Source organism: Ostrea edulis, chromosome 3 (assembly GCF_947568905.1).
Source record: "Ostrea edulis chromosome 3, xbOstEdul1.1, whole genome shotgun sequence".
Lineage (NCBI taxonomy): Eukaryota > Metazoa > Mollusca > Bivalvia > Ostreida > Ostreidae > Ostrea > Ostrea edulis.
This window is the reverse complement of record NC_079166.1, coordinates 55,425,962-55,445,623: the sequence shown is the minus strand read 5'-3', so window position 1 is coordinate 55,445,623 and position 19,662 is coordinate 55,425,962. Positions and strand designations below refer to the sequence as shown.

The 19,662-nt window shown below is 35.5% G+C and overlaps 1 protein-coding gene across 6 annotated transcripts in view; it reads left to right on the top strand.

Annotated features, from left to right (window-relative positions):
- The window catches only part of LOC125675154 (E3 ubiquitin-protein ligase rnf213-alpha-like), a 140,527-nt gene that overhangs the window by 79,386 nt on the left and 41,479 nt on the right, over nt 1-19,662 (top strand). For 4 of the 6 annotated variants that reach the window (XR_008800997.1, XR_008800998.1, XM_056158177.1 and 1 more), the window contains exons 44-61: nt 279-411; nt 3,014-3,121; nt 3,483-3,568; nt 3,953-4,141; nt 4,655-4,781; nt 5,653-5,841; nt 6,316-6,452; nt 7,114-7,321; nt 7,675-8,083; nt 8,403-8,547; nt 8,923-9,260; nt 9,760-9,929; nt 10,050-10,271; nt 14,318-14,532; nt 15,101-15,197; nt 15,808-15,905; nt 16,116-16,307; nt 18,412-18,669. Coding sequence is in view for 4 of the 6 variants with exons in the window: in XM_056158177.1 (XP_056014152.1) it covers nt 279-411; nt 3,014-3,121; nt 3,483-3,568; nt 3,953-4,141; nt 4,655-4,781; nt 5,653-5,841; nt 6,316-6,452; nt 7,114-7,321; nt 7,675-8,083; nt 8,403-8,547; nt 8,923-9,260; nt 9,760-9,929; nt 10,050-10,271; nt 14,318-14,532; nt 15,101-15,197; nt 15,808-15,905; nt 16,116-16,307; nt 18,412-18,669 (3,321 nt within the window). In the remaining 2 variants the exon portion in view is untranslated. The remainder of the gene's footprint in view (nt 1-278; nt 412-3,013; nt 3,122-3,482; nt 3,569-3,952; nt 4,142-4,654; nt 4,782-5,652; nt 5,842-6,315; nt 6,453-7,113; nt 7,322-7,674; nt 8,084-8,402; nt 8,548-8,922; nt 9,261-9,759; nt 9,930-10,049; nt 10,272-14,317; nt 14,533-15,100; nt 15,198-15,807; nt 15,906-16,115; nt 16,308-18,411; nt 18,670-19,662) is intronic. The other 2 variants (XM_056158179.1, XM_056158178.1) reach the window with 1 other exon arrangement.

Genomic DNA, 19,662 nt, shown 5'->3' with positions numbered 1-19,662 from the left:
CTATTGAGGAAAAACCTACAATTTCTTTCTTCTGGATAACTTGTTTAATGCCCACAATAAATAGTGCATAGAGAGCATTGATAACTTGCACATGATTCACGAGATATATTTATACTGGTAGTAGTAATGAATACAATGTATTTTGTTAGTGACACTCGGTACCTACTACTGTTGACTTATACTAGTAGTAATGAATACATTGTATTTTGTTAGTGACACTCGATACCTACTACTGTTGACTTTATACTGGTAGTAATGAATACAATGTATTTTGTTAGTGACACTCGATACCTACTACTACTGACGGAGAATTATGGAGCTCTGTCAGTATTACAACAGAAAATCCTAACCATGAAGAACGCCATCACTATATTTGGTAGCAGCTTCCCCAGTGATCAAGAATACACACAGGTAAATGGGACCAGTGGTCAAGAATACACACAGGTAAGGGGGCCAGTGGTCAAGAGTACTCACGGGTAAGGGGGCCCAGTGGTCAAGAGTACACACAGGTAAGGGGGTCCAGTGGTCAAGAATACACACAGGTAAGGGCCCCAGTGGTCAAGAATACACACAGGTAAGGGGGTCCAGTGGTAAAAAAAAAAACACAAGTAAGTGAGACCAGTGGTCAAGAGTACATACAGGTACAGGTGACTCTCGATAACTCGAAGTTCAAGGGACTTTGATAAAACTTCGAGAGTTCGAGAGATCGAAATTCGGAAATTGAAGGTTAAAATTTTACAGTAACCGGAAATGTATACCAACAAGATCATACGATATCGTTTTGACATGTTTTCCTTCATATTCGTCAGGTACTTTGATATTAAAATAAAATAAAAACCTTATTTTGCATTAATAAAAACATTTCAAAGTTTATGTATTTATTTGTTCTTTAATCATGCTTAGATAGTCATACAAAACCAAGTTCAGATGATGCTTTACTATCGCAAACTAAACAGAGCACAATGTTATGTCGCTTTACCTAAAACAAAAATTCTAACGAATGAGCAAAACGATGTTTTAGAGTAACTTTACACAAAGAACGAACTCGAAAAATTTAACAGTCTGTAGATCTCTAAATTATGTATAAAACTTACTCTTTCGTTGTCACGTCAAAAGAAATTCTAGATTTCATTCATAGTCGGATTATATATAATTTTAATCATCACGACTCAAAACCCCATGCAGTGCAAGCTACTTGTAAACTGACCAATTAACCAATTATATACTCAAGTGTGTCACCTCCACAAAGAAGTACCAGCGATGTTTCAACTATGTAAACACCTAATTACACCTCCAGCATTCAACAAAATCCAGCTAAGGCCCAAGCGGAAATTATTAGACGCTTGTGTAACAGTGGGTATATGCTACCACCACTTTGAGAGATCGAGAGTGAAAAACAATGAAATGTGTTTTATGGGACCCAACTTCACTTCGAGAGATCGAAAACTTTGAGAGATCGAACGTTCGAGAGATCGATAGTAAATTTGCTTTGTTATATAGAGAGAAAAATCAGGACCATGATTTCACTTCGAGAGATCAAGAACTTCGAGAGATCGAAGTTCAAACCATCGAGAGTCACCTGTAAATGGGACCAGTGGTCACGAGTATGCACAGGTAAGTGAGACCAATGGTCAAGAATACTCATAGGTAAATGGGACCAGGGGTCAAGAATAAACACAGGTAAGTTGGCCCAAAAGTCAAAGGTACACACAGGTAAGGAACCCAGTAGTAAAGAGTACAGTGGAAATTCTGTAAATGTATTTATGTTAGCGAGATTCTTATTGAACTCAAATGGCCCAAAAACATGAGTGCTAATTGATGGATCCGCTAAGATATGAAATTCTCCATTTATCCATTGCCATACACAACAGAAACACTATTTCATGACCAGATAATGCATGAGGTTTAGATGTGTGGAAGTAAGTAAACAGAGTATGGTATTCCTTAGTGATCAAGAGTATGCATGCACATGAAGTATACCCTAGTGATTAAAGAGAATGTAATGGGTATTGATTATACAAGTGATGTTAAGTTCCTGCATAAATGGAATAATCAGATAATGCCATTCTTTGATTTAGATACCTGTACTTGTCATACAGTACTCACAACGTTATTCTTGACATTCCTATCATGCAAGTCGTTCTATGTTAAATAAACCAGACTGTAACATAGCTGACACAGACGAATAATACCGAGCAAAGCTCGGACGGGCCGAAGGCCCGTCCGCGAAGCAAGGCTCTAAAGGTAACACGTATGTAAAAGAAAAAAGTCAAAATCAGCAAAAGAAAAAGACAATCTCTATATACGTTAACTGAAATTTTCGTGATCCATATGGGCGCCGCCATTTATTTTTTCATCACCTGCTTCAACAGTTATTCGTGTTTTATTTTGAATGCCAATAATAGAAGACTCTGACGTGCAATTCGTAATTTAAACATTGAGTTTGTTCAAAGTGAATAGTATAATTATCATTGTAACAGGTTTTAGCAAATAATTACATATAAAACCGTAATACGACTAAATAGATGAACGAGTTCATGAGTTTCTTTAAATAAGAATATACGATAAAATTACGGTTACATTTTTACCATTTTGAATTTATTGGTTAATTTTGTTTAGTTTTATAACGGCCTTTTTCATTGCATACGGAATGTATTATTGTTGTTTATAATTGTTTGCTTTGAAAAAGGTTGAGGCTAAATGTGACGTCACAATACACAGTTTACGTCGCCTTGCGTTTTATTTCCCGTGTTCAATGAATAGGCGGATCCTGTAAAACTGTTGTCCCCATATATATGAGATGTTACTGGGTTTTTGGCGCAAGGAAAATTTCATTAAAAATATATATTTTTAAATGAATCAATACCTACCATATACTTAAAGGAATTATGATTACCACTTGGGACACTCCAATGACCATTACATGCTTCGCTCGGTCCAACGGTCACACCGTATACATATTAAAACTGAAATGGCATTCATAGTAAACATTTATCTGTGGTTTTTGTTTTAGGTGTGTAGAAATATCAACCGCATCAAGGTTTGCATGGAGACTGGGAACACTGTGGTTCTGTTGAATCTGGAAAATCTCTATGAGAGTCTGTATGATGCCCTCAATCAGGTAAACCTTCTACAATGTCTAAACTAATACCAACATGTTTGTGTAACCGAGTAACCATTCCTACAATGTCTAAACTAATCCCAACATGTTTGTGTAACCAGGTAACCATTCCTATAATCTGGAAACTAATACTGACATGTTTGTATAACCGGGTAACCATTCCTACAATCTCTAAACTAATACTGACATGTTTGTATAACCGGGTAACCATTCCTACAATCTCTTAACTAATACCGACATGTTTGTGTAACCGGGTAACCATTCCTACAATCTTGAAACTAATACCGACATGTTTGTTTAACCGGGTAAATCTCCTATAATCTGCGTCAAACTCATTCCTAAAATGTTTTCAATATTGCAGTATTATGTGTACTTTGGAGGAGAAAGATATGTAGATCTTGGACTGGGAACACATCGTGTCAAATGTCGAGTTCACAAAAAATTCAGGTACTGTGGAATTTCTGTTCTGAGTAATTTAAAAGCAGATTTACAATGCAATTTTATCATAGTTACACTTTAATATAGTACATCATGGTCTGTGTTCTAGTAAAGGTTCTGTCTCAAAATTTAGAGGCTTTTAAGAGAAATGCCATCAAAGGAATATTTAATTTTAATAAAATGAACATTGGTACCTCAAAAAATTTCATTTTAAACAATGTCTAGAATCCAGAACATTCAAAGTTTGATGCTGAAATAACAAATTGTGCAATAAACAGACTAGACAATCTGTAGTTACACTGTGAACTAGATAATAAACAGACTAGACAATCTGTAGTTACACTGTGAACTAGATTTAAAGTATTCTCATGGTGTGAAATGTTTCCTTTACAGACTAATAGTTGTAGCAGAGAAAGAGATTGTTTACAGCAAGTTCCCGATCCCTCTAATCAACAGACTGGAGAAACATTTCCTCAACATCTCCACCATGTTGTCTCCAGCTCAAGTCACACTCGCTCAAAAACTGGAGGACTGGGCACAACAGTGTGTCAAGATATCAGGACCATTCTACAGAAACACAAGGTTGCTTGTTGTTGTAATTTTCCTACACATTATCTCAAATACAAGCTTTTTATTGAGATAATTCTACAGTATTGTAATTGGGATGAAAATTTTACCGTATTTTATTGATATGAAGATAAATTTTACAGTATTGTATTGAGATGAAGACAATTTTACAGTATTGTATTGAGATGTAGATAAATTTTACAGTATTGTATTGAGCTGAAGATAATTTTACAGTATTGAGCTGGAGATAATTTTACAGTATTGTATTGAGATGAAGATAATTTTACAGTATTGAGCTAAAGATAATTTTACAGTATTGAGCTGAAGATAATTTTACAGTATTGTATTGAGATGAAGATAATTTTACAGTATTGAGATGAAGATAATTTTACAATATTGTATTGAGATGAAGATAATTTTACAGTATTGAGATGAAGATAAATTTTACAGTATTTTATTGAGTTAAAGATAATGTAAGAGAGGAAGTTGTTTAATTTGTTACATTTTAAGTTACACATTTTTTTTTATCAGGGAGAAGACAGAGTACAAAATAGGAGATGTATTTATGGGATTCCATGCTGATACTTGTGCTTCCATAATCCTCCATGTCTGTCAAAAGTACAGCGACGATGACTTGGAGAGCATTGAGAATGAGGTAGAGATTCTGATGTGGTGGCCGGGGCCAAACTTAGCAAATAGTGATTATCTGTAAAACATTTAAATAACATCTTCTTTAATTCTGTTGATACCAAATTGAAACTAAATAGATATTTAGAAAGAGCAGGTAGACATTTACCAATAATGTAAATTATCATTATAGTGATTGAACGACTTCTTCTTTGATTATCGTATTTAAAAACTTAATGCATAATTAGGAAAAGCAGAAAGGGATATACCAAAATTGTGAATTTTGCAGCTCCAGGGTTTTCACTTTAGTATGGGTCCAAAATAGCCTATGTTAACATATATAAAGTCTTTCATCAGTGTGGTCATTTTGGGAGGGGAGTGTTTTAAGAACCTATCTTATTTTATACTGCTGCTGGATATTATTAGTTACACAGTTAGTTAGTGACCTGATACGGAAAAATACAAGGTGTGAAAAGAAAACCCGTATCGGGCGAGGCTTCGCCCGATACGGGTTTTCTTTTCACACCATGTATATTTTTCCGTATCAGGTCACTAACTAACTGTGTAACGAATTTATCACCTCGAAGACCTCTAACTGTATATGTAGGGAGTCAAATGTCTTTCCTTTTGACACGGCTGCAAGTCGAACCCGACGATAAATAAAATTACTCGCCCAATACGGATTTTACTCGCATGATACAGTTTTTTTCACGGCATCATGTGACCAAGATCTGACCAATTAGATTTCAACAATTTTGTCTGAGGCGTGATAATAGGATTTAGCGTAGATATACGGAACTGGTTGATCAGCCTTTTATAAATTAATTCCAGTTGGTAAAGTTATGAAATTTGGTCGGATTTGTTCACTGCAGGTGAGATTCCAATTTGATGTTTTTCAGGTGATTCAGCATGCCAAGGAAATTCTGTTGTGGTGTGCCACCCCTGACGGTGTGCTGAGGGCCAAAAATAGACTGCGGGATTTCGAGTTTGTAGAGAACATTTACTATGAACAACAGAAGCATGATAATTTGCTGTTTTACCTGGATCAGAAGATCGGAATGGAAGACAGTGATGGACTTTATGCTCAGGTAAAACTTCCAGAACAATTGTTTTACCAGAATAAGGTGCTTTTAATTTGATTTCAAATCTTGAAGTTGCATAGCACACATTATGGGTGAAATATTACTTGTTTCAATAATTGTTATTGCTCTCTCGAAATTAACCATGAATGGAAAATGTCCGTAATGTGTTTCCAGTCCTTTTAAACTTCATTGCCTCTCCAGTTAGCCCATTGGATGAACGTGTGACTACAAATCTGTAAATCTTGAATGGAATTTAATTTTTGCTCTGATTACTTTCTACTACAACTGCATATTTTCAACAAATGAAATGAATCTAAATGTTTTTGAATTCAAAATATGAATGTCCATATCCTTTGCTATCTATTCATAAGTTTTCTGTGGTATGATATACATCTTTAAAGTTTTCAATTAAAAGAAATCTTAATTCATCAAAGTGTCCCAATGCCACATCTTTACACAAGTATAATTATATTCTTCAAGGTGACCACCAGCTCTAAGCTGATCACTACAGCTGACATCGCAGACCTGTCCCAGTATCTACACATTCCCAGACCACAGATCAGTCTTCTGACTCTCCAGTCATTCGACACGGAACAACAGTTCTGTAGACAAGTCAAGTAAGTTATCTAGAGAAGGAAGAATTGGTGGAAATCATCATTACAGTCAGAATGAGCATGGTTATTGTTGGGTCAGAGGCAAATAATTTTGTTTAGCAGAGTGTTTATCATTGATTGAGAGTGACATACCTGAATGTCAAGGTGACTTTTTGATGTGTTTCACAGAGAAAGAGAAGTAGGAACAGAATGTGGGAGAGGTATAGAGAGATTTCTCTTTCAGACAAAGCTTTGAGAGAGACTTAGGGGCGGAATCTCTGCTGATTGTTTGAGATTTCTCTTTCAGACAAAGCTTTGAGAGGGACTTGGAGGCAGAATCTCTGCTGATTGTTTGATATATCTCTTTCAGACAAAGCTTTGAGAGGGACCTGGAGGTAGAATCTCTGCTGATTGTTTAAGATTTCTCTTTTAGACAAAGCTTTGAGAGGGACCTGGAGGCAGAATCTCTGCTGATTGTTTAAGATTTCTCTTTCAGACAAAGCTTTGAGAGGGACTTGGAGGCAGAATCTCTGCTGATTGTTTGATATATCTCTTTCAGACAAAGCTTTGAGAGGGACCTGGAGGTAGAATCTCTGCTGATTGTTTAAGATTTCTCTTTTAGACAAAGCTTTGAGAGGGACCTGGAGGCAGAATCTCTGCTGATTGTTTAAGATTTCTCTTTCAGACAAAGCTTTGAGAGGGACTTGGAGGCAGAATCTCTGCTGATTGTTCAGTGTGACAGTGGGAATGAGAATGCCAGTCTAGTGGCTTGTGCTCAGTACTGTGTGTTGGATCAACTACAGCAGATGGAAGACAAGAAGATAGGAAAAACACACATTGTGTTCATCATCCATCTCCCCAGGATGGTTGGCGGAAGATTTACTGGGTTTCAGGTATATACATGTGCGTCCTGAAGGGAGGGATATATCAACAAGATGAACATTTGTGGTTGTAAAGATACTGTTAGTGATTAATGCCTTGTGCTTTCATGTATAATCGATTTGTTGGAATTTGTGGTACTGACGCATTACAAGTGGATAGAATGTACTGTTGACCAGAATTAGAGATCTAACTAATTTTGTCGTGGTCTGTTCATTATGAATTATGAGTCTATTGTAGCAATATCTTGAATTTTGATGAGTAAGTACATGTCATTGATAATGGAGCAAACATTTGTGAGAGTGTTTTGCTTGTTTGAAAATATTATTTCTATATTTTTTTATGAGTATGTAATATTTCTTCTTAGTGTGGGAAGTGGCATTCTGTTCACATCGATGACCTCCGACCCGACGATGATAAAATGCCTAGTTTCATTGAAATGAAAAATAAGAGTGTTGGAACTTTACTTGAAAATGCTGCTGGTTCTATGAGGCCGGGAGACACTGAAGATATGGAGTGGGAAGAAAAGGCGAAACAAGAGGAAGAGCCCAGTGAAGCGGAAATGATGGAGGACCAGGATGTCTATCCACATGACTTTGGCAACATGATGGAGCACACTGGACAGGTCCATGTGGAGAAGAAGGTGGATATTCCATTCTTTATCAAGCTGACGGCACGTCCGGCTCTGGGAATGGTCAAAGATCCGGAGGGCGACTCTGCCAGGACGACAGAAAGAGTGAAGATTCTGTTGGAGCTTCTACATCATGAAACAAAAGGTCTCTTTAATGTTTCAAAATCATAGCATAAAAATGTTGAAGGAGATTAGGGTGTGTTGGTCAGTTCTAGACCTTTTTGAAGTCTTGATCATACAATAATGGATTATATTGAAGTGAAGCATACTATAGTAGTTAAGTTTGATGTTAAACACATCCACTTCTGTCAGGATTATCATTTGTACTGAAATCCTCCCCCTTCTCTCTCTCTCTCCACCCCCTTCTCTCTCTCCCTCCACCCCTTCTCTCTCTCCCTCCACCCCACCACTGAGTTAAAACACATAGTTTTATTAATTTCATTGTGTTTGATCTTGTTCTGCAGAGAAATTAACATTTATGAATGGAGTAGGGCGTCACCTGGCGGCTCTGATGAAGGAGAAAGAGGAGACTATGGGGCAGTCAGCAGAGGGCTGGTTGTATGCTGAGGCCACAAACAGGGACTGTATCAACAGAGCGGGAACATTCAGGTAATGCTCAAACTCCGATACAATCAGGTAACTGCTCAAACTCAGGAACATTCAGGTAATGCTCAAACTCGGGATCTCCCAGAGAGTGACAGTGCCTCCTTTATGTGAATAAGAAAAATGAAATAATCAAAAGTTTGAACATTCAGATAGATGATTTAAATGTACAGACACCAGTAAGGGGTCTACAAAAACATTCCTTGGTTCATATAGGTCATGGAAGACATCTTTGAATTAATATTTTAAAGGTTATATAAAATAGGATGGTGTACTTAAGCGTTGTGGAACTTCAGACTTTGCTTGACACTAAGCAAACAAAAACTGGCAAATATCTAAATCCATCTAATGATATTAAAATCAAATGTTTTTTTCTTACAGAAAAGCCCGAAATCAGTGCATCATTGAGAAGTTGTCCCCAATTTTGGCTGGCATCATTGCGGAAGTGGACACTAACAGTAACCTTGACCTTCTGATTCAGACAGACCCAAATTCCTGGAAGCATAAAGTTTGGCTTGAGATCATCAATGACCCATCTGCCACAGGGATAGAGTATTCAATGATAGTGTCCCCCAAAAAACAACAAGAGCTACCAGAGGTAGTGGTTAAGGGGACAGGCTGTGAGGGAGTAAAATTCAGGGCTCGGATGCCATTCTCCTGGTTGATTTACAAACTTATAGACCGAGTCATCAGAACATCACAAGATGTTGATAAACATGGTAAGTCTAAAGACTGCGGTGTACAAAGGCTCCGATTTCTAGGTGGCCTTTTGTATGATATTTTGAATTTATACTACAAAAATAGGAATTTACAGGAAATTGCAATTTGTATTTAGAAATCTTTCTTTCATTCATTTCTGTTACTGTAATCCCATCCATGTAAATACATATATTTCCATTAAACTGTTGCATTATACAAGCATTTCACACCTTGTGAACTTTGAACAATTCTTCAAGTAAAACATATTGAATATAGGTAATAATAACGTATTTATATAGTAAAAAGTTCTGCGGAGTCATTTGTATTCGTGGGGACCTATTGTCTCGGAGTACCAAGATTTTACAGTTTTATGGGAATGTCATTTCGTAGATGTGGTTTCTGTACATAGTGACATCAAATAAATTTTGTATTTTGTTGTTGTTTGAAAATTGTGGGGTAGAAGTACCCATGAAATCCATGAAAATGAGCAATACATTTACTAATATATTTTTTCTTCAGAAGTTATCCAAGAATTGGTCACGAGGGTAGCCGGTATTATAGAGAATGCAGCTCTCGGAAAGGTACTTCAGAAGTGTCTATCTGAGGTCAAGGCCACAGAATGTGTTGAGGCCTACCTCAGTGATTTTGTTCACATGGTGTATCATGTGACCAGTGTGGAGGAACATCAGGTATGTTTCAGAAGTTTGAAAAGTCCCATATCTTTTTTTTTATTGTATCAACATGATTACTTGTTTTTGCCGTACTCTCAACATGAAAAGTTCTGTTAAGATGTTGTTCTCTTTTTTCAGATGGTGTGTCAAAATTTGCTGAATGGAATGAACATGGATTTCCGCGAGGGATTACGAAGTGTTGTCCAGAACTTTGTAGCAATTCATGCAGTGTATAATAAATCGGTACCCCGCCTGAGAAACTTTGCCAGCATTACGCGAGTGTGGCATGAGTGCAGCGCCAAAATCATAGAGTTCCAGCAGAAAAGTGCTCAGTTCTACCTTGTGACAGATGAGGAACTTGTAAGTTGATTTTAAATGTTGAACATATCTAACAAAACATGTGAAAGTTTTACAAAGATTTCATGATACTGTGTGTATAGCTTATTTTAGCGGTATTCATATTTTATCAGCTTTGACATTAAATCAAGAGTGCTAATCCATGGTGATGTTAAAATATGAAATCTCTATGTACCCATTATCAAACACAGAACAAGTGCTAAATCATGAACATGCCAATAGCACATCAGATCCATTTAGAATGCATGAAAATAAGGACACATGCAGTACAATTATTATATCAGTTGTGGAAGCAGACGACATCAATTACTGGAATTTTATAATTTTAGTTGATTCAGAAAATGTACTGGTTTATAGGGTCTTGGTTTTATGGAGAAAGAGATATTTTCTTGATTTGTGGTGATTCAGGGGTGATATTAATCCATTTTGTTTTGGGATGCATCTTGAAATCAACAAAAATCTGGAACCTCCTGAAATTATGTACAGTGAAACTTCTCCAAACCGGCCCCTCAGAAAACCGGTTCTCCCTGAATATCGACCGATTTTTAAAGTCCCGGCAGAAATCTTAACATTTCCTTACAAAGAAAGTCTTACAAAACCGGCCACCCCTGAAAACAGGACATCGGCCACTAAAGTACATTTGTTAACAAACATGTGTAATTTACCCTTATCATACTGGCCACTTTTTGAAGACAAGAAAATTGTGGCCAGAAGGTGATCAAAAGATCGGCCAGGTGTGCAATTGTTCTGACCAACTGGCCAGGTGGGACCGGAGGTGTGAAAAACAGAAATGGCCTCTTTAATGTCTATTGTTTACCTGTGCTTTCAAGGGTGTTAAGTGCCACTTGGCTAGTCCAAGTGACCCTTCCAAATTCTGTACAAAATTTAAGAAGCAGTTAGGCCACAGTTTTTTTATTTCTTGGTTTACGGATCCGCCAACCCTAATTTCTGGGGAATTGGGAAAAAAAATAAAATGCAAATTTATATTTTTTTTTTATTCCGCCTATTCTACCCAACATGTCAAATCGAAAATAAAAATAAAATGCATTTTCAATTTTACGAATAGAAAATCGTGAAACGCAAACCCATTGATTTGTATTTGGTAATCACTATTCGTTTTGCAAAATATCTTTATTCCGTATTTTTAAAAACCATGTAAACAGCTATGGCCACGTACGATGACAGGCACGATGACAGTAATGATACCTATATCGTTCTTGTATCATTGCTGTGGTGTTTTTCCTTTGATGATCACTGTGTTTTTATTTTTGATACACCATGACTTGGTGTGCTCTTACAACCGTACTCTATCAAGATAGAGCATGTCAGGGTGAATCGACAATCTCAATGACATTTGACCTTACATTGGAGGAGAAACAATATAAACAAACTAGTCCATTTAATTATCAATAAAACAAACTCAAATAAACGTATTGGATATTCCGAGCTGTCTTCTTGTTTTCTTACTTCAACACAAATCGTTGCATCCAGTTATTCATCTCGGTCAAAAATGGGACATTGTCCCGTGCGGCACGCCACTTGTTGAACGTTTCAATTGCCCATTTAGTATTTTTACGAGTGTTAAGATTTTTTGTGAGTCTATCAAATGCTGAATTTCATCATCGGACACCAGTTCAAATCGTTCATTTTTCATCTCGACCTCAGGACTGGAGAAATTTGGCGCACTCAAATCAGTCTCCATCATGTCCAAAATATCTCCTATATCGAAATCCATGAGGTTCATTTTTTAGTCCCGGTAGATCGAGCGTCATACTTTGCTACGAATCTTCAACATGTATCTGATTTTCTATATACGGATTCTGCAAACTGTGAGAGCAAAAATCCCCAGCCATCGTCCATGGTGGTTATTGCTTAAAAAGTGACAAGCGTTTTATTCGACCGTATCGGATAAACATGCGATTTCAATAATGAGTTTTGATTGGTCTAAATTTTAGTCACGCAGTTCCTTGTTAGAGTACAGTTATATAATTAAGGATGATGCAATAATTTCTGAGTGCAGTGATACAAAACATTTAGAGTAACCTTGAACTCGTGCATCTTCCGATACCAGTCTCGGGGGCTCCGCCCCCTCGACTAGTATCGGAAGATACACTCATTCAAGGATACTCTAAATATTACTTGTCGACGAAACAGATGCCAGATGACATTTCATCACGAAAAAGTAAAAAAAGGGATTTGATAGAAATAAATATTTCTCATACAATTGGCGGTATTCTTAGTGCTAACATAACACAAAATGCAGTGCCATTTGGGTGTTTAAAGATGAGAGGAAGGTACAGTTGTTAGCGACTTTACTAGACTGGATGTTCTATCGTTAAAGTGATAATGTCCTACGGACCCGGTTTGAGTGTGGTGAGGGCCTGTACCGAGACACAGTTGGATTATTCTAACTAGTGACTTTATACTACAGCAGTACATGTCATAATAAATGTATTTGAATATATCTGCCGTCAAAAATCCTAACGGGGAATAGAACTGTGAGAAATTGTTAGATGCTTTTGATATTATAATGAATGCCTGTAAAAAAAAAATATGACCAGATAAACTCAGAAAGGTATGCATATTTCTCGTAAATTAGTATACCTTGTGTAGTGGAAAGAATTTGAGTATCAAATAAAAATGAAAAACAAGAAACATTTCTTTCAAAAAGATGGTAGATAATTCCATGGGCATGTCTATGTGGGGAAAATGGGGTTAAAATTATTTCATAGGGGTATAAACATTCTGAAATTAAAAATGGAATTACTACGTACAATTGTAATAGTGCTTTTATTTTTTTTTTCTTTATGTTAATGTAAATGTAAAATCTTTATTGAACATATACAGCAAAATTACTGAACAACATTATATAAATACTGGATACTTTACAACATCAAAGAGATATGACCTTATACATTCTCAGCTTATGTTTTACCAAAGTGTAACATAGATACATGTATGTAGTTATACACTGAATTTGAAATTGCATTTCTTTTTTTAAAAATTCATAACATACTAGTCACTCTAAAGATTTTTTTTATCTAATATTTTTATTATACATGTTTTGTTTATTTGTATTCACGAAATAATGTTAATGATTTATTGAAAATAAAACGATAGATATTAAAAATGTTTATTTTATTTTTATTTTTTTTTCTCCTGACCGACCCTAAATTTTATTTTTAAAATCCATAAACCAATGAATTAAAAAACTGTGGCCTTAGGAACATATGGAATGAATACAGTATCAAATGCAATATTGTTGCATCATTGTATTGTATGGATATAAGCGGTAGTTAATAAAGAAAACAAACCCATGGCTGTTAAAGATAATTATTAAAAGATAACTTAATTTTCTTGGTTTCCATAGACTTAAAATTCCTAAGAAATATTCAAATCAAAATTTCATATTTACTACTGTACTTTTAAAAACGTCAAAACAAATTTGTTAATGATATAAGCGATGCATGTAAACAGAGTTTTTATAAGGTAAGAGGAATTCCAATATGCCTCTGTGTTTTCTTTATGTATTGGAATCTTGTTATAGATTTTCAGTTTAAAATTAGATGATTTCAGTGAGAATATTTTGTGTTAATTACACATGTATAATTACCTGTAGGTACAAGCAGACTAAGTTGATCTCTGCCGATAATTGATCATAGATCACCAGAAGAAAGGGAACAGTACCTACTTTATGAATATCGAGATAAAATGTCTTTAAATGCTAAATTCTCGGTTAACCGGCCATCCCTCCAAACCTGCCGGGTTTTTTTCGATCTGAGTGCCGGCCGGTTTAGAGAAGTTTCACTGTATTGATAGTATGTGAGGTTTTGAACAATTATTATCATTGTTAAAGTTATGTATTTATAATTTTTATATTATTTTGATAATAAGTAAAGTTTTGTATAATTATTATATTAGTTTGATAATATGTAAAGTTTTGTTTAATTATTATCATTGTTGAAGTTTTGTTTTACATCCACATGATTATATCTTCATAAATTGCAATAGCTAGTATTTTCAAATCAAGAAACTTTACAATTGTGCAGACTTTGGATATCCTGGGACTTCATCTGTTGCTGAAGTCTTTGGAGCCTGCTAAGGATTCTCTTAATGACCAGAGGGGTAGACAACACTGGCAGAGACAGGTACACAAGTACCGACCTGTGGTGGAGAGGATTCTGGGTCAGTTTGTTCAGGAGGTGGATCCGTCAGGGGTGGAGGAGTTTGGGAGAAGGTGTATGGAGGGAATTAAGGAGGCTAGGTTAGTTCAGTCTATCAGATTTATGGAAATAATTGATAACGAATCATTCATGATAATTATTTTCAAAAATGTATTATTAACTGTTTTATCAACAATTCTGTGTCATTTTGATTATGCAATATTCGTAGTTATTGACCTACAGTGAATTCAAGATGCTGAGCAATTTAGAGAATAAGCTGCTGTACATTTTCATATAATGAAGTAAATTTCCAATCAGTTGACTATAGTTAAGCCCCCTGCAAACTTTGTTTTGAGGTATAAGTATATAGGATTTACTATGTCCCTCTGTCATCCTCCATTTGTCTGGGTCATAACTTTAGAATGGAAACACATTGTAGGCGTATACTTGGTACCAAGGTTGCCTATGGCCAGATGAATGTGTCATGACCTAAATCAAGGTCATTTGGTTAAGGTCAAGGTCATTGGTAAAAAGAGAAATTTTTGTAGTGACCATAACTTTATTTTGGAGTGACATCATAAGCACATGCTTAGTACAAGGGCTTGAAGTTGTAATGAGGTTAATTACTTTGCTCTTGATTAATTCTGTGAATCGTGACTCTGTTTCTAGGTGTCAATGGACCAGAGTAATAGCGATGAAGTTGTTCCTTCAGCATGTGTGCGCTGATGATGTACAGCCAGTGGAACGATGCATGGCTCTCTGGGTGGTAAGATTGATTTAGTGTTGATAACCAGAATGAACCGTCACATATTGAGGAATGTTAATTGAACAAAACCACTTCAGTAATGAGAATCACCTCAACATTAAGCAAGATCACCTCAGTATTGAGAAAAATCACCTCAGTATTGAGGAAAATCACCTCAGTATTGAGAAAAATCACCTCAGCATTGAAGAAAATCACCTCAGCATTGAGGAAAATCACCTCAGCATTGAGGAAAATCACCTCAGTATTGAGGAAAATCACTCAGTATTGAGGAAAATCACATCAGTATTGAGGAAAATCACCTCATCATTGAGGAAAATCACATCAGTATTGAGGAAAATTGCCTCAGCATTGAGGAAAATCACCTCAGTATTGAGGAAAATCACTCAGTATTGAGGAAAATCCCATTGGTATTGAGGAAAATCACCTCACTATTGAGGAAAATCACCTCAGTATTGAGCAAGGACTTTGATGTTGAGGAAGAATCTAGAAAGATCTTGCTCATTCAAATGTGCAAATAATACCTTTAGAAGAAATACCTTTATGTTACATACAACAAGAAGAAATGATTTTCACTTTACTAAGCCATTTATTTTGTAATGCTACCTCACAGATGCTGAAAGATAATGACTTCAAGGACATAGAATCTTTGAAAAAAGTGGAACAATTCCTGAAAATCATCATGAAAAAAGCTGTGACTACTGCATTTGGGTAACAAAAGTCATGATTTAAAGAATTGGTTTTTAAGATATATGTATATTCAAATGGACTATAACATGTTAGCATTTTGAATGGATGAATATTGCATGCTGGAAAATTTTCCCCTATCTGTTGCAAGTTATGTTAAAGTTTTTAATGAAGTTCTTAGAAATACAAAACAAAAATAAATTCAAATTTACGTAAATAATTTTATGTATTTAGTCGTCAGGAAAAGTGTAGAGCCTGTGAAAGTGAGATCACAGAGAGACCCATACAGCTGCCGTGTAAAGATGTCATCTGCATCAAATGTTACAACGACATGAAGATCCTGGGGGGTGGGGAGGGAGGCGAGTGCCCCGTCTGCCATGACAACATTCCTGACAAATTTGATCCCCAACAAGACAGCACACAAAAGTGAGTATCATAATGCAGTTCTTCTAAATTTCTAGATACTCAACTTGATCACTTATAATGATAGAATAAATATGACGTTCTGCTGAAAAGGGAAGCAACTCCTGTTACAGTGGCAATCACTACTGGGGGTGTCATATGAATGTAATTTTATTATGTCTCCTCTTCAAAGGGGAGACATTATTTTTTTCAGTTTTCTTGTTCTTTCTTATTCTTCTGTAAACCAAATTATGTCCAGGCCATAACCTGAGAACCCTTTGACATTAGGACTTCAAATGTGGAAGAGGTGGTATAAAGGAGAATGCATGGCACCAAAAATTTTTACCTTGAAATATTGAAAGAGAGCTTTAAGACAAGATGCACTGCAAAGTTTTTGACCATGACCTATTTCTCGGTTCAAGGTTAAGTTGAGAAAATTATGACCAAGCTGTAACCGTAGAACCTTTTCGCATGAAGACTTGAAAGTTGGAACACCCATCAATGAGATTAAGCTGAGATGCACTACATTGCAATTTTTTACATTGAGACATTTCTTCATGGTCAAATTGAAACAAAATACCAAAACAGCAGACAAATGTGTTCATTTCTCAATTAAATAACTTGCTAACCCTTAAACATCAAAACTTCATACTTAGGAGTACAATTAATAGTACAATATTGATGTCAGATGGACGACATTGAGGAGACATTCACACCGACCCTTGATATTGCCCACATCACACTTTTGCACTCGTTATTGTTGCCCAATTATAAGAAAACCGAACTTTGAAGGAGAAATATTTGAGTTGGTGTACAATAAACAATACCTACTAGTTCACTTTTTAATTTTTGTAGATAAAGCAAAATTTCTTTTTATCAAATACACAAATCCATTCAGTTTTTCAAAATCTACCAAAAAAAAAAAAACCCTTAAAAAAACTAGTGCTAATTGCTACAGTTGTTTCCAAAACATCCCCCATTTACAAAGCGGTGCCATATTGTTTGATTTAACAACAATATAATTTACACTTTATATAGCTTTGTAAGTTAAAGCATTATCCAATCAAAATCAATTGATCATGTCAAATCTATTAAGAATCTCAATAGATATCTGCTGTATAATTTACAAACTAATTCATTGAATGAAAGTGTCTGTCTGTCCGTCCAAGCTCACATCTTCTAAACCTTTCATCAGATATTGATCACAAATATTCCTTTGGACAGGGACTTTGGACCAAGGTCATTTTGGAAAGGTCAAGGTCACTCAGAACATTTATCTTATATAAGAAAACAGTTTTTGAACAGGTTATATTGTTCATATATTACAAAAATAAGTAACGGCTTTCAGACAAGGTCATTCAAGATCATTTTGTCAAGGTCATGCAAAACATATCCCTTTTATATAAAAGAAACCCCTTTCATTTCAACAATATTTCAACAGTCATTGATCTTTTGGACCAAGGTCTTTTAAGGTCATTTTGGAAAGGGAAAGGTCACTCAGAATATATTTACTTTATATGAGGAAAAAGTTCCATATTTTGATAGTTGATCATATATCACACAAATAAATGATAGGCAAATGGCTTTCAGACAAAGGTCATTCAAGGTCATTTTGTAAAGGTCAGGTCACTCAACATTTGCCTTACATATGAAAAAAAAAATCTTCATTTCAACAATATTTTAAAAGTAAATGTTAATAATCATTGTGTGAGTCACATTCATCATACAAAGCACTTCATTGGTTAGATGCAGTTCAGGGAGCATCCATCAGTTTTACTGATATTCTTGTTACAACACTAATCTTTAGATACTTACATTATGTTCTGAGTATCATTCAATATTTTTTTTATTAATGAGAGAGTTATAGACATTATGGTATTTCAAATCAAAAGGAAGCATGTATGTATGCATGCATTGATTGTTTAACACTTTGATATACAATTATCTTAGTAAATATGGATTTTGAATTAATTCTTTGTGTACGAATATTTTTAAAAAATGTTATGTTCAAATTTTCTTTAAAAAAAAAGACAAACAGATCCATATTGAGACAAAGCCTTATTTTATAAAATGGTCTGACTCAGTCTCTGCAAGCAGCTGCAAAACTGTATGGGAAATATTTTTACAGCATTAAAATCCAAAAGCTGGCAATGTTCAAAAGACATTGTAACAGCTTCTTCATGGACCTAGTGTCTCAGCTGTGCTTCTCGGACGATGTGCCACCGTCTAGACAAGTGGTAGAGAAGCTTATGTCGTACATCACCGCCACTGCCCGGCGAGGACACGGGGGCAGAATGGCCAGTAAGGAGATGTCGGTGTTTGAGGAAGGCATTGATCCTACACCAGTCCTACGATCCTTCCTGCTTCAGCACCTTCTGAGGACTAGGTAAGTTTTCTCTTGCTCAGAGATTAATGCACCATGAATGAAATAAATGAATGAACAATACAAATCTAACATATATGCTAGATAATGTTAGCTTATAGTCGATTGGAGGTTCAAATGCATGCCTTTGGTGGTCAGTGATGCATAACTATTATAATTTCATCAGAATATTAAAAGGTTTGTTGACATCATTATAAGGGATACAGTGTGATGTTAATCACATGACTTATTGATTTCAAGCTCTGAAGAAGTACGACACTGTGTAATGTTAATCACATCGCAGCTCAGTTAAGGCTATCCGAGAAAAATCACAGTGCTGTTATAAATGTACCTCTGTGCACTTCGCACCATATGACGTCACAATGAAAAAGTACGTCACAGCGTACATGTTCTGATAGTTGTATCGTGGGGAAAGTGTCACAATATTTTGTCGTTATTTACTACTGTTATAAGTTGTATACGTGAAAATATATCTTGTCAAATGACTACATATATAATATATATATTATTCCTTTATGATATCAAATCATTCTCCATTTTTAATATATAGTATGCACGAAGGTGATATTCATATTATATTGTTACTTTGAAATCGCCCCTAATCTGAATGACTGATGCGTTTAAAAATTCCCTCATGAACATAAATAATCTCATACTACAGAAACAGCGGCAAAGTTCAGGTTCATCTGCTATAAAAAACAATATGAATTTTTCTGCTATATAATCTAGATATATTTATGCGTTTGAAAAGTGCAGGGAGCAATTTCTGTCTTGTATATTAACGGTATGATATATATAAGAATGTGGACAACCCCGGTAATTATCTGATGACTGTTGATATGTTGTTAAATTACAGCATGGTTAGTTTGAGTATGCATTTGCTCCCAACACTTTTCATGTTAAGGATTTTTATTTTTTTCTGAGTATATCAATAAAAATTCAGCTGGTTACCCGCATGAACCTGAACTTTTGTTCACAAGTAGGGCCTCTTGCTAT